Here is a 16,539-nt window from a genome sequence, read left to right on the forward strand (position 1 = left end):
TAAACGTTTGTTAAAACTTTTTTTAGTAATTCCTCTGAACGTCCTATGAAAATCAACTAGTTTGAGTAGTATACAACAGTATACAACTAGTATAGTATATATGTAACTAGCTGCCCGGACAGACTTCGTTCTGTCAATAGTAATTTTTTTTTTGTATTAACACCTTCCGTGGGCCTTAAGGAACATACAAAAAAATAAATTAGCCGAGCCATTCTCGAGTTATGCGCTTAACAACATTCATTTTTATTTATATAGATAGCTTCCGCCCGCAGCTTCGCCCGTGTGGATTTCGGACTTCAAAAATGGAGGAGGTTCTCAATTCGTAGGGATGTTTTTTAATATATGGTGCGTATGCAGGTGGTCCCATTGTCCAGTTAGGATCTGATGATGGGATCCTGGTGAAATCGCAGGAACTTCTTAAATATTATAGGCAAACCTATGACGATTTTGGTATTTTTATGTGTAACTTGTTTGTCTGTTTTTAAAAATACGATGATTAGGTATATCATATCATCGTCGAAACTCCCCAATAATGACTATGTTTCCCTATTACTTCGAGGCCAGTGTATCGACTTGGATAATTCTTATTATGTTTGAAAGAGTAAACATTGCAGCTGGTCCTATAGTAACCAGGTCAGGATGTGGTGATGGGAGCCTAGAGTAATTGAAATAACTCCTCGCATATTATAGACACATCCAGTGTTTTAGGTATAGATAAAGAAGTATATGTGATGACAAAGATATCTACACATTGTTGATGATGAAGCTGTAAGGTAGGCACCGGATATTTAAAAGTGAATACTTTTTACTTGAAACGTTGTGTATAAGGAATATTTCTATTGAAATATTTCCTTATACACAACGTTCATTACTTCTGACGGATTGTTAGTAAACACAAACAGATTATTTTTACATGTCACCCTTGAAAGGGCAACATATAACTGACCGTGAGAAAAACATTGATCAGTTAAATCTATTCCTGCAACTTTTAAAGTTTGGCCTTGTGCCTTATTAATAGTAATACCAAAGGCTAATTTGATTGGAAATTGCAGTCTTTTGAATTGGAAGGGTAATTCGGAGGGAATCATCGGTATTCTAGGAATTAAAACAGTATCACCAGTACCACAGCCAGTTAAAATAGTGCATTCGATTAGAAAGTTTTTTAATTTAACTATTTTGAGTCTCGTGCCATTACACAATTTTGGGGGATTTAAATTTCTAAGTAATATCACTGGTGAACCCACTTTTAATATTAACTTGTGTGGAGGAATTCCGGGAGGAACTAAAGAATTCAAAAATTCAGTTGGATAATGTACTGCCTCTACGGTATCCAAAACTGTATCAACTGAATAGTATATCTGTGATGGTGCTTCAAACTTGGAAATAATTAAATGATTAATTTTATCAACCTGTTCATTAGTAGGTGCCAATATAGCCCTTTCCTTAAACCAACATAAAGTCTTTGTAGTTATATTAGTAATATCGGGATATACGGTCTCAACCAATTCTTCCACATTTTGAACCAAAGCACATAGGTTACTAAGATTGATTTTAACATTTCCGGATTGAAATGCACCATTACCTATTTGAAGTAAGTTATTTGAAAATTGTTTATTGTCTTCACTGGAGGACAAAATTCTCATTTTTGTATTAAGTTCACATTTTGTAATATGTGGCCAAAGATAAGATCTTTTGAGTGATGCATTGACTTCGTCAGCTCTAGTCCCCCTTGCTATGACTGGCAAAATTTGACGAAAGTCTCCAGAAAACAAAACGGTGCAGCCACCCATTGGGCAATTTCTGTTGCGTAAATCGCGCATTGTCCTGTCTAATGCCTCAACTGATGCTTTATGGGACATGGAAGCTTCGTCCCAAATAATCAAGCTACAATCCTGCATTAATTTACCTGTTTTACTCTGTTTTGAGATGTTACAAACGCTAGAGACGTCGTCACTGCAAATTTTTAAAGGTAGTTTGAAAGTGGAATGTGCAGTTCGCCCGCCTTTCAAAAGTGTGGCTGCAATACCGGACGACGCCACGGCAAGAGCAATTTTTCTGTCAGACCTTACTTTTGCTAATAATAAATTAATTATAAATGTTTTACCCGTGCCCCCGGGTGCATCTAGAAAGAACATTTTCCCTTCATTACTATTAACTGATGACAATATTTGGTCGTAAACAATTTTTTGTTCTGGATTTAAGCGATGTTCATCTTGAATTGTCTGTAAGAGTTGGGTGTAATCATAGTCAGTCTCTCGTAAATCCTCGATGTTGTTCATTGCATAAAGATTTGAACTTCATCAAAAATATTTTGGTCGTACTCTAAATCATCTGATGACAGTTCTTGTCGTCTGCGTTGCAGTATATCTTCGGACATACTTTCCTGATAGTTTTGCCAAAGAAGATGCGGGTCCGTGATTTGGCAGAACGATATCATAATGGCAAAAAGGCACCTAAGTGATTTTGGTGAACAGCATATGGCTGCTTCAGAGAGCGTACTCTCCCAGTGACTGTCATCTTCGAGGAGGCCCATAGCTTTGCAAGCCCCTTGGAATGTGTCGTAAGTTACACCTTCAAAAGTGCGGAGACTTCTAAACGAAGTAGGGCCTTTTATAACGTGGAGTAACAACCGCAAATGAAAACATTCTGCATTATTAGGGTGTACCACGTACACCCTTCCAAGAGCATCTGTTTTTCTCACGCCAGGGTACCCGAGAACTACCGCCCCCTGCTTTCGTCGTTGGAATTTTTTCGTATTTTGATTCCAGGTATAATAGGCAGGCACCTTGTCGTAGGTCAGAGTTTTTGCGAAGTCGTCCTCTGCACATAGTTTGAAAAACGCTGTTAAAGTAGTATCTCTTGGATTATTCACAATGTCATTTACATTATTTTCAATGAAATACACCCGCTGTCCGTTTTCTAAATGAACAGCGAGGTGTGTGACAGTTGGTGCTCTTTCATGAATATTGAAGGACATAATCCGCCATAGTGCTTCAGAACTACAAATGTAGCGGCCAGATTGAAATTGTTCTACTTCATTTGTAGAATGTAAACTAAACGTAGCCTGGTCACTTCCTTTATTGATGTATTTAGTGACATATTTTATTGATTTCACGGAACTGCAAAGTTCTACATTAACATGCGCCTCGAAAATTTTTAATAATAGTTTATTGTAAGGCACTACCCATCTGTTATCAATTTCGTAATTACGAATAGCAGCCTTGCGTCCTCCTTCCTCTGGTGATAATCTTCTATACTTTGGATAGCCATCATCACCAGTTGAAGTTTGACTCCGATATGGTTTTGGGAATTTTTTTGAACATTTTCCCTCATGCATGCATGGCGAGTTAGGGTTTAAAGCTCCACAGGGTCCGTGAATCATGTTCCTTACCACGATGTCATACAATGTTGGGTCTTCGTCTTGGTCTGGTAATTCTGCCGTTATAACTGTGTCAATTTGGTCGGGCCTGATTTTATTTGTCAGCCACAAAAGCAAATGTATATGTAGCAGCCCACGTTTTTGCCACTCCACCGTATACATGTGACAGCGTGTCGGACCAAATACGTTTACCTTATTTATTAAGTGTAATAGTTTTTGTACTTTTAAATGAAACACACGATTTAAAATGTCATATCGGTCTTGAGGTGTTGCGGTGGAATGCAGATTATCTTTTATTTCTTTCCAATTAGGATTACAGGTCATAGTAATGAAGAGGTCAGGTTTCCCGTAATTCCTGACATAGGTCATGGCATCTTGAGTTTTTTCGTGTAAGTATCTTGGTCCGCCAGTAAAAGATGACGGTAATATTACCAGCTGCCCAATATTGTTTGTCGTGTGTTCATTAGAATGTAAAGCATCCTGTAAGTGTATATAATTTTCTGCGCGTAATTGTGTTTGGTTATTTCGTATAAAAGCTAAACGTTCTGATTCTAGTTTAGCATACTGATCTACAACATATTGATTCAGTAACATTCCGTACCTTAGTAAAACATTATAATGATTATGGCGTTCCATTAAACGATAGCAATAATAATTCATACATGAAACTTTCTTCTGTACTCTGTCTCCTGTAGAAGGATTAACTTGGGGAATATCAATTGTGTAACCGTCTTCACCTCGACAAAACATCAATGGATATTGAAGACTGTCATATGAACGATGTAGTTCGGAAATTTTGTGGAGATTTTCGTCGCGGCTTCGAAGAACGATATCCCTTTTGTCAAATTGTTGTCCAGCAATGACAACTGCTACTTCACTGGTAGAAGGAGCATTATACCGTCCACGGTGTTCACCGTCAGGTACCCTGCTGGCATGAATTAATACATTGTAATCTGGGACATCGAGAGAGATACTTTCCATTGCAGTTTTAAAAGATTGTACGTATCTATTATGCAAATGCAACATGTTTTGCAATGACCTGACTATAGAGTTATCAAGTGGTGTTCTTGAATTACTATTACTAATATTACATCGAGTCGTTGCTTGAACTTCAGGATCGGAAATAAAATATATCTGCAAAAACTTATGGTCGTCAGGAACTTGTGGAAGAAGACTACCTGCAAGGTGGTAAACCTGGCCCTGGACTTTAAATGTTGGCATGAAGCCGTTTTCAACTACTCGTTGACTTTTGAATGAAGTCATCTGGAACGCATTATTATACCGCCGAATATGACGCATAAATTCTGTATGCTTTGGATGACTTTCATCAAGTAGAGAATTTAAAGGTTCAGGTGGAGCACCTATTTCATCTAATTTTACCTTACCATTTGAACAACATAAACCTTTTGACTCATCTTTCCATCTCAGTGCCGAACAGTATTGACAAACAATGGAAGGAGAACCTATACAAACGATACGATAATTTTGATAATCAATTGTTGTACTGTAATTCATTGCCGAGTACTCTTTATTGGACCATCTATTATTATTTTGTGTTCCATTTGTTGGCATATTATTCCTAAAATTTATGTGCCGAATACGATCGTTTTGTAGTCGGAGTTGTCTTCTCTCAGATGTTTCAGTTTCCATTAAAACATTGTGTCTATCACGATCTAAAGATAAACGTAGGTTACGTTCAGCAGAGGATTCGCGTAGCCTCTGAGAAACATGTCTTTCGCGATCCAACGACAAACGTAAATCACGTTCCGCCGAGGATTCGCGCAGTCTTTGCGAAACATACCTTTCACGGTCCAACGACAAACGTACGTTACGTTCAGCAGAGGATTCGCGCAGTCTTTGTGAAACATGTCTTTCACGATCCAACGACAAACGTACGTTACGTTCAGCAGAGGATTCACGCAGTCTTTGTGAAACATGTCTTTCACGATCTAACGACAAACGTACATCACGTTCCGCCGAGGATTCGCGCAGTCTTTGCGAAACATACCTTTCACGATCCAACGACAAACGTACGTTACGTTCAGCAGAGGATTCGCGCAGTCTTTGTAAAACATGTCTTTCACGGTCCAACGACAAACGTACGTTACGTTCAACAGAGGATTCACGCAGTTTTTGTGAAACATGTCTTTCACGATCCAACGACAAACGTAAATCACGTTCTGCCGAGGATTCACGCAGTCTTTGCGAAACATACCTTTCACGGTCCAACGACAAACGTACGTTACGTTCAGCAGAGGATTCGCGCAGTCTTTGTGAAACATGTCTTTCACGATCCAACGACAAACGTGCGTTACGTTCCGCAGAAGACTCTCGCAGTCTTTGCGAAATATGTCTTTCACGGTCCAATGATAAACGCAGTTCTCTCTCTTCATTATTTTCACTATTCCGATTCAAACGAAGTCTTTTAGCAGCAGACGTACTGCGTCCTATATTTGGCCTTCTTCTCGGCATGATTATCTACCTAAGTTTAATAAGAAATTGAATAAAGAGGTACTTAATAGAAACAGTTTAATGAATCTAAATAATATTTATTTACAACAACTTCCCTACAACACCCAAGTAACAAAAAGTAATATACATGAACTTAAATAGACTCACGAAAATTATTTACAAAAATCTATTTATAACAACTAAGTACGGAAAAGTAAAGTACTTGGTTATTTAAAAAGTAACGAAAGAACCAAACGAAAAGAAGAAAGTAAACTGAAAGGTTTCTTACACCACCTACTAAGTATGAAAATAATTAATTAAGGAATATACATGAACTTAAATAGACTCACGAAAATTATTTACAAAAATCTATTTATAACAACTAAGTACGGAAAAGTAAAGTACTTGGTTATTTAAAAAGTAACGAAAGAACCAAACGAAAAGAAGAAAGTAAACTGAAAGGTTTCTTACACCACCTACTAAGTATGAAAATAATTAATTAAGGAATATACATGAACTTAAATAGACTCACGAAAATTATTTACAAAAATCTATTTATAGCAACCAAGTACGGAAAAGTAAGGTACTTGGTTATTTAAAAAGTAACGAAATAACCAAACGAAAAGAAGAAAGTAAACTGAAAGGTTTCTTACACCACCTACTAAGTATGAAAATAATTAATTAAAACTAACAATAGCATAATAATAGGAACCAATAGCAAGATTTAATGCCGAACAGCAATACCCGTAGTAAGCCGATGACAGTCGATATACGCAATGCGTTCAGTTGCTACCAAAGTCTGTTTACTATGGCGGATCGCGCGCTACATCGCCCGGTTTATATAGCTTGAGCAGGCGGTCGAGCGATGCGGGGCAGAGGGGATGGACTCGCCGTAGGCATCTCAATGCTCGCCAAGCATTAAAAATGTTTCGCTACTAATTACTTCTAACAACGATATCTCAAAAACTATTCATCTGATTGATTTAGTGTAAAGAGCAATTTTAATCTGCATTAAATGACTAAGCTAACTAACATATTCATTTGGATAAGGATTAATACCGAACTAAAGAAAATAGCTTTGAAAATAACGTAATGTTTTTAATTAAAAATGTTAACATAAAAGTGGTTATTGTAAGTCAACCGTAAGAGATAGAGATATACTATCGCGGACTTTTTTGTAGCATTTTTATAGATTTTGAATTCTCTAGTACATTACTTAACTGTATCTTTGCTAGTTTACGCGGCGTTCGCGTGGAAAGTTCCCATTTGGCGAGATTTTTTGCGACCTCTTCAACATTTGTCGCCGTATTTCAGCTAATTTACATAAAAGCATAATAAATTATATACCTAAACCTTCCTCAAGAATTACTCTTTCTATTGTTGAAAACCGTATAAAAATCCGTTCAGTAGTTTTCGAGTTTATCGCGTTCAGACAGACAGGAGGACAGACAGGAGGACAGAAAGACGCGGCCGGGGGACTTATTTTTATAATAAGTATAGATTAAAAAAGAATTTACAATTTAAGTCGCATTGAAAATATTTCATAATCTTTATTTTTCTATTTAATTGATATATAGTTCATAGTAAAAGTTTGAATCTTCTCCTACATGGGGAGAGAGGCCTTTTCCCAGTAGTGGGATATTACAGGCTGAAGTGAAGCGAAAAGTTTGAATTAGTAAAGGTTGAAAATATTTAAATTTGAGAGTAATTCCGATGAAAACAGACGTAGGTATGACCAATTGAATTAATAGCAAAATTCATAAATGTTTTAATATGCTTAACCTACATATTAATCAATTAAATTACCAACAAAGCGCATAACGTTTTTATCATACACAAGACTAAATCAACTTTTAAAGTCAAGCAAAAATCTTTAACTGACTATCCTTAACGCTTGCTGTCTTAATTAAGTCCAAAAGGATTTCTTCAAGAAATCGAGTGGGATATGTCTTAAATTTTTTGACTGAAGATTATTTTTTGATTCAGATTTATGTACGAAATGAAAGAAAGAATCATAAATCATAATCGTCTGAAATAAAGAATGGCTTATAAGGTCTTGTATATAATATTAAGAACATCTCCTAATGTCAAAATAACTGGTTCTATTTAATAAAATTTGTTCAAACTAAAATGATTAAGACAAGCGGCGATAAAAATATTATTAAGTAGAAATTTCAAGTCTTGATTCTTTATATGATTTCAGTACGTACAATAATAAAAAAAAAAAAACGATTCATCATGTTTTCATTGTTTTCATTATTTTTAATGCACAACCAGCTCAGACATATCGAGAGATTGTTTTGCAAACACTGAAACGCGTAACGTTAGTAAAATCGCAAGTTTTCCAACATATTTCGATTTTCTGTGCAATTTCCTACTTTTTTTTCATAACCTCAAGTATTAGAAAACTTTTAAAAATTCAATAAATTCCGTCAAATAAATAAATGCCTGATTTAGGTACTCTCCATCGCGCAAACCAAGTAGGTCTGTTGGTGGAAGATTATAACATTTCTTACGGGTACCGTGACATATTTACTTAATTGTTAATTTTAATAAAGTAACGAAAATGATATTTCAATATTTAACTGTCCATAGATTCAGACTATTAATTTTCTTTAAAAATCAGCTTCCAATGCAACTTTATATATTTATAATTGAATAAAATATATTAGAATGAAGCTCATTATATTGCAGACTTGTTTGTAAATTCTTTCAACAACAATGCCTAACTTTACGTTATTATATAATACTCTAAAATATATGAAATTAAGTCAGTGTAAACCAAGAGGGGTTACACTGACTTAATCTTACATATATTTTGAAAAAATGCATTATTACTTTATGACTTGATTACGTAACGGGATTTTTCCCAATAAAGTAGAATAGATTTGGTATATAATTTACGTAACATTTTTTATTTTACATATCTTATGTGAATTATTATAAATTACGTGTCCCGTTCAGTTCCATTTGTTCCACAAAGTATTGTCACACAAAGCACGCCGCGTGAAGTATATGGGCGTTTTCGTAATAGGCAACTCGAACTCAGACCACGCCATATTCATAGTACGGACTAGTTTTTTTATTAGTTACATTACTTTAAAAATGCTCCTCATCAATCCTAATGTACAAAGGAATCCTAATGTTTATAATAACAAAGTGCTATTACTAATTAAATTAGAGCCACCAGCAAATAATACACACATGAGTAATATTATAAATTGTTACAAACCTCAGTATCGGCTTTTTTGATAGCCAACAGAAATATTTACAAAAAATGTTTATAATTTACTTTGTTACAATTATTACATAGACTTATTCCAGTCTTTTAAACAAAAAAGCAATAAATTAAGAAATGAAAGTTATTTACAAAAGAATTAGTACTAAAAAAAAAAAAAAAATAACAAGACTCGATTATGGTATAGTGAAAAAAGCATTTGAGTAAATTAAAAGAAAAGCTGTCGCTTACTAAACATAGATCGTCGATGGTGGCAGCAGCGACCTGCGGCCGCGCACGCGCCAGTGCTGCCGGACTGAGTTGCAAGTGCGGACGTCGCGACACACAGACAGACATCATGAGGATTAGTGCACGATTCACGGTTTTGGTCCTTTGCGTTGCGTATGGTAAGATTTGAAATTCTATTAATATTAAATAAAAGTTAGATGTTAATTATATTAATAACAGTCTTAAAGTTAATTATAATCTTAGCAATAATCTTAAATAGTTCTAAATGAGAATATTATTCCATTATGAACATTTCATTTGATATGATTTGACCTTGATCGAATTTAGTCTAATTTCTAGAAAGTTTATATTTTTTTATATTATGTGTAAATAAAGAAACATTATTTTGACTTTTTCAACGAAAATATCAATTTTTATTATATAACTATAATAAAAATTGATATTTTATATACTTATATATATAAGTTGCAAAAAAATTGCAACTAAATTGCAAATATTATATATATATATAATGCCATAGATTACAGATACCATAGATTATAAAGCATATTAAAAAAATTATCAAATATCAACAGAATTTATAATAGCCTTGATAATAATTATTTGTTCTTTCTAATTATATTTATAACGCAAGTTAATCGACGTGTTCTAATTACTACAAAATTGAAGTTTCATATCAAGTAACTACTTAACAATAATTGTTCTAACATATCCTCATTATGATTTCGTATTCGTATAACCTTTTACACAAAAATAGCTTAGATTAGATCAGCGTTAAATTCGGCCCGAACCAAAACTTAATTTATTTTAAGGCACCTTATGCTACAATATTAAACATTCTTTTTGTATAATTCGAAAACTTGTAATACGAGATCTGGACTTATGTGTATTATACTTTACCTTATAATACCTTATTATCATTAATGAAATAAATTTATATGGGTATATTTAATCAACATATTTAATACTAGAGGTTATAGACAGCGTTACCAAATTAATAAAATAATGTATATATATTCTAAAATAATAATATATTTAATATACAAAATATTATACATATTTACAATTCAAAACTTAAGAACTAAATATTTACAGATAGTTTTGGTATAAATCATGTCCGCGTGGAATTGTGCCAAGAATGCTGGCAGCATTTCCCCGTTGAATCGCTATGCCGATTCTCTGGGCAAAAAATGCACCAGCCCTCTTGTCACCAGTGGAGGCAATAAGTCGAGGTGTTATCTCATTTAAAAAATTTTTAGCACTGCTACTCCAAGGTCCAAGTGTTTCGACTGCAAACGGCACAAAGATGTAATTTGGAATTAGTGACGAATATTTGTGCCGTTTAGTCGTTTCAGCTTTTTCCGCTGCGGCTCCCGCTTTTAAGGCTGTTTCCCTGACATGAGACGGAGCAAGTGTGTCAACGCAGGTTGCGTCCCACAAAAGCGCCCGTCCCCTTTCCCAGGGAACCAACGTCAATCCATCAGGTCTCTTGCCATCATTGCGACTAATTCCAGTTGGCTCGATAAGAGCAGGAACGTCGATGGTGGCAAGAGCTCTTTTTATGGTATCGTTTAGGGAACCGTAGCGGGAAAACCTACCTGAACTCTTGTTACAGGAAAGGCCGTGTAGTCCGAAAGAATCGACCTCTTTTCCGCACGGACATCTGTGTTCAAAGCACAGTGGAGCTCCCAACCGGAGACCGAGAGTAATTCTAAAACTTTCATTGTCTAAAAGTGTCCCAAGATTTTTTGACGGCATTGCGTGTAACCAGTGACCTGACTCTTTATTTGACACAGCTAGAAGCCTGGCACGGTTTTTATCACTTGTAAGATTTTGCGTCAAACTTATATGAATATTGTGAACTATTGGTATATCCCAAAGTTTTTGTTTTGTAACGTCCTTCGGGATATCGCCATTAGGACACATTAACTTCCAGTTTTCTATTGCGTCTGTAGCATCTGTAATTTGGACTGAATTAGATTTTAAGATGTCAGAACATAAACCTTTGATACTATGCACAGAAGCAAGAAACGCAGGAAGAGCGACACTCGAAATTTTTCTCACGCCGATGCCACCATCTCTAATTGGTAAAGTAGCTTGGGTCCATGAATTTTCATCAAAAGATAAATTTAGAATTTTTTCTAATGAATTTTTTAAAGTGGCATCAAGTTTTTCGGTCATTCCAGGAAATTTCCAAATTGGGCTTGCGCGTAAAATATACATAAATTTTGGGACCAATAGACAATATTTTAATATAGTGTAGGCAATATGAGAATTTAGAGTGCCCAATTTGTCAGTGTTTTCAACAAATATTTTAATTTTATTATCCAAAATTGGCTGTATGCCTTCATCAAAAAGTGGTGCACCTAGAAGACAAAGTGTACTTCTTTGAAGTATTTTTAAATTAGGAGCAATTTTATTAAATAATTCCGTTGCCAAATTAATTTTGGAAAGTGATAGAAGATCTGTGAAAAAAATTTCACATTTTGAAAAATTTAATTTGAGACCAATTTTATCAAACTCGTTTTTAATTTTGATTAAGTCTTCAACGACATCGTCCACTTTACCTCCTATGGTTCCATCATCTAGGTACCATATGTTCAATTTTGATTTTAAATTTGAGATACATTTGTGGATACCTAGACTAAAAAGAGCTGGACCTAGTGGGTCTCCTTGCTGAACGCCGACATTAGAAAAAATTGTATTCTCGCCAAAAAGTAGCTTAGATGGTGAACTGTAACATTGCCAAACATAAGGATAAATTTCAGGAAGATGTAATGAAACTTCGTTAAGCAAGGTTGCTCTGTCTAAAGAATTAAAAGCATTCTTTACATCAACTTTCAGCAGAACTTCAGCCTCATTACTTTTTAAAAAAGTACGAGCCGCGTGAACTGCTGCTTCACAGCCTCCTTTGCTTCCAAAGCCCAATTGTATTGGTTGAAATTTTGTTTTTAGGCTGGAGACTATGTGTCTACATGCCAATTTAGACGCCAGACGGCGAAATGTGGTCCCAATAGCAATCGGACGGATACTACCGTCTTTTTTGTTAAAGGCACATGGTCTTGCACCGTAAATATGAGACAAAAAAGATGAAGATACCTTGCCAGATAACATGAAATTACAAAGATTGGTTATGTCATTCAAGAGAGCCCTGCCAGCGTCACCGGCTGAGACACTCACAAGATCTTTAAGATGTTGTGGTGTGATGCCGTCTATGCCGCTAGCAGAGCCACTTGTGAACGACATAATTGCAGCATAGGTGTCTTCATCTATATTCTTGTATATATTGTATATTAGCATCGTTACAAAAAGATTATTAATATGTTCGTGTACTGAAATTACTGGTTTTCATGTAAGTGACAGTCCGTTGGACCGACGATCTACGTAAGATTGGCAGTGTAGGCAGAATCCCGGGATGTCTGGCGCGAACTAGGGGAGACCTATGTCCAGCAGTGCAATAGGCTAAACGTGATGACTGACATAAGTCACACGGAAAACCGTACTACAAACTAATTAATGCAATATTTTTAATTATCATTTATACTAAAAAAATTAGATACACAAGATCAAGAAAATAGACTGAACACAACAAAATGTAAAATCTATTGTATTGATTATAGATCATGGCAACGTTAACTATATGAAACTCTTATCTTCCTTCTTTTATATGTTTTTGGCTCAAAACACCAATCTGATTAACAAAAATAGTAAACTAAATCTAGAACAAATCATGACATCACAATTAACAGTGCATTCTTTCATTTAAACATTGTAATCGTTAACTTATAAAAGTTTTTGTCACCGTCATATTTAATCAAACCTACATCTATAAAACATATAGCGTCTGAGTGATTATTATAAATATGCACTTATATAAACATAAATGCGAAAATATAATTTATTTAATCGAATAATCATCCAATTTGTGTTTCTTAATATATTTTAAAGGCAAATAGCCTCTAATATTATTTGAATATTTAAGTAATGCAGTATATACTTCAATTAAACAACATCTGGCTATAAGTAGAGCTGAAAATATCCTTCAAGCACAGTTTGCAGTTGCTTAACATTGGAAAGGGTTCGGAATATTTAATAACTGAGTAGAGCGGTGCAACAAATAACGTTTAGCAATTGCGTACCCCACTAGCCAATAGGCCGCACCCGGCTTTCAAAACGTGATTTTTGTATGAACTACTTAATAATAACAATAATTATTTATATTAAAATACATTTATGTAACTATCATTTTTATATAGTATATAATTTTGATATATAAAAATATTATGTTCATGATAAATTGATAATTACACATTTGTATGGATATATGTGTAGGATATTACAAAATTTATTACATATTTATAAAAAAAAATCATATTAAACTTAACACTAACCTTACTATCCACGTTATACAAATAAAAAGTAGTAGTTGTAAGCTTCCACATCAATATTCTTATTGTGTCGATCTCAAAAATAATTTCATAACATCAAGAACAATACAGTAATATAATGATATAAATTAAAAAGAATCGTAATTAAACTTTTTTAAATTAGAAGAGTTACAACTTTATACTTCTCTAAACATCAGGTGGATATACTCGTACGCGTGCCCATTTTTTTCTGAAATAAAGTATATTTTCATTTCTTAAAAAATCAACAGAGCAAAGCCGGGCTTAAATATACGAAATTCAAGTGTTGCGTCTAATGTATCTCGACTCCTTGTTGTGAAGAAGATGTTATAAGTATAAAAACTTTGTGACAAAATTAATTTAATATTTTAGATCTATTCACGACACAAGGAATCCTAGTGTGGGGACCAGAGATATATTGTTTTTTTGTTTATATGTGTTTATGTGATGTACTAATGTTTGAAGGAATAAATCAACATTTTTTTTTACCTTTATCTAATTTATTTGAGTTTATTATATGTTACATGATACGTAATCTAATATAATATCAAAAATATATTTTTTAATTATTTTATTAATTAATTGTTATCGCAGCTAATGGTTTCCTTCATTGCTCAATACATGGAAAGGGGCCGGAATAGTTTAACCTCAAGGCCCACACCTGCTCGGGCGGTGATAAAAACTTAATTTTCGGTCCGTTCAGTAAATTATATCGATCAATACGTTATTATAACACGAATGATATTTTAAACTTGATCAAAACTGTTGATCGTAAAAATTGATTAAGAAAGTATGTACAATTATTTCATTTGATAGTAGTAGTATATCCAGAAAACAGTAATTCTAAAAAAAAATCTATAATTATTACGTTAGTCTAAAAGTGTAAATAAAAATATTTTTTAACTAATATCTACTACATACATTTATAAAGATTTTTTATTTTTGTTGTCCCAATTGTTTTCGAAATCAAATTATGGCAATAGAATAAGAGCAATTTGTTATTTATTACAGGTTTATAACCATATTTTTTTTTCTTCTTAATAAATACTTCTTGCACTGTTTGCCTCGCTATATGAAACACTTACTCATGACCTGATGACTGGATGAAATCTCTTTCAGAGATAAGTCCACCTTTACCATAAACCTTACTATTATTTAATGTTTCTGTATGTATTTTTGGGTGCAATAAAGTACATACATTATAATTATAGCCTCATTATTCATATCTTTCTATGGGTCATGACCACCTCTATTTAACAAGAATGTTAAAACACCAAAATACTTTCACTGTGTAAACTTTAAGGGCCGACTTTTTGCCATTCACCACATTATTGCGTTTACATCGAATTATATGGAATGTATATTATAACATAGTGAACTTGGAATGTTAATTCGTAAATAAATATTTCTTATAGCGCATTACGTAGCTGTAAACGTGTTTATACTAATTTATACCGAAACTGATTAATACGTTACTTAAAATATGATGATACAATATAATTATTATGTTATAATATTTTAATAGAATTGTATAATTTAACACAATTTCATGATTTGCAAATCTTTAGCAATGAAAAAAATACTTTTCAAAATATGCAATTATGTACGTTGCATGACCTACTCACTTAAATAAAACCATTGATAAATTTGTAAGCATATTTAGACATCACACATGTGTTATCTAGGATGTTACCTTTTTTATAACAATATATAACCAATCATGTTGGTCCGTTCTAATAATTCTTGTTTCCATAATTACCGCAAATTATAACCGCTATTCCATTCATCATCGTTACACATATCTAAAAAATTTCGTAACCTTGGCTTTACATGCTATACTATACTTGCATATACTTTACAAAGAAAAAGATTACTTACAGTTTAATGAAAACAAACAACCGGCCAAGTGCGAGTCGGACTCACAAACCGAGGGTTCCGTACAAAAAAATTTAAAATATTTTTATTATATGACGTAACTAAAAATAATTCTTTGCGCAATTTTTACTTTATCTGTGCTATAAGATCTTGCGTCGTACCAAATTTCAAGATTCTGAGTTCACGGGAAGTACTTTTTAGGTTTTGATTCCCTTACTGAGTGTCGAAAATTTGCAAAATAAACGGTGTTTTGATTGCGTTGGGTTAAAAGTTTCATTTTTTCACAGCTCCAAGGACAGTGGACTTGAGCATTTGATATAAACAGCTTGATACCTTCACGCGTTCCTGAAAAAAAGGTTCTTGACGGAACCCTAAAAAGCAAACAATTTATTTATTATCACTGAACCAACTAACTAAGGTAGGGTAGAGCAGCAAATTTTCTGCTCAAAATATGGAGCAGCCCGACTGGATAGTACCTCGACCTTACAGATGATCACAGCTAAATAATACTGTTCTCAAGCAGTGTTGTGTTTCTGTTGGTGAGTAAGGTGACCAGAGCTCCTGGGGGAAACTGGAGATGGGGTCGGCAACGCGCTTGCGATGCTTCTGGTGTCCTGGTAAGCTACGGTAATCGCTTACCAACAGGTGAGCCGTACGCTTATCTGCCGATCTAGTTACATTAAAAAAAAAACTTTAGTTCAACATAATAATATTGTTTTAAATAGATAATAACTTAATTCGTCATTGACATTAACCCGTACAAACTGAATAATTGACAAGACAATTTATTTATACATTATTTTTTTAAATTATTAACTGTAGGAATTGAGTAACATCTTATCTTAAGCTTATCATATATTTTATTTTATAAGCTGGTAATGAAAGGGAAATTACGAACAAAGAGGAATAAAGTAGTCTATGCAGCAATAGAATAAACACACTTACTTACTTTAATGTACTGT

General features: G+C 33.9%; 2 protein-coding genes across 2 annotated transcripts; both read right to left on the bottom strand.

The window, feature by feature from the left end:
• Window positions 1-836: 836 nt before the first annotated feature.
• Window positions 837-2,279, bottom strand: LOC123662180 (ATP-dependent DNA helicase pif1-like). The gene has a single exon (XM_045597067.1). It carries the CDS (start codon window positions 2,277-2,279, stop codon window positions 837-839), a length of 1,443 nt encoding a protein of 480 aa, XP_045453023.1.
• LOC123662192 lies at window positions 2,276-12,596 on the bottom strand. Its single transcript, XM_045597074.1, has 3 exons — window positions 12,048-12,596; window positions 3,617-5,098; window positions 2,276-3,571 (listed from the first exon to the last, which is right to left on the bottom strand). Exons 1-3 carry the CDS (start codon window positions 12,594-12,596, stop codon window positions 2,276-2,278), a joined length of 3,327 nt encoding a protein of 1,108 aa, XP_045453030.1.
• Between the last annotated feature and the right edge of the window lie 3,943 nt (window positions 12,597-16,539).

This window comes from Melitaea cinxia, chromosome 2 (assembly GCF_905220565.1).
Source record: "Melitaea cinxia chromosome 2, ilMelCinx1.1, whole genome shotgun sequence".
NCBI classification, from domain to species: domain Eukaryota; kingdom Metazoa; phylum Arthropoda; class Insecta; order Lepidoptera; family Nymphalidae; genus Melitaea; species Melitaea cinxia.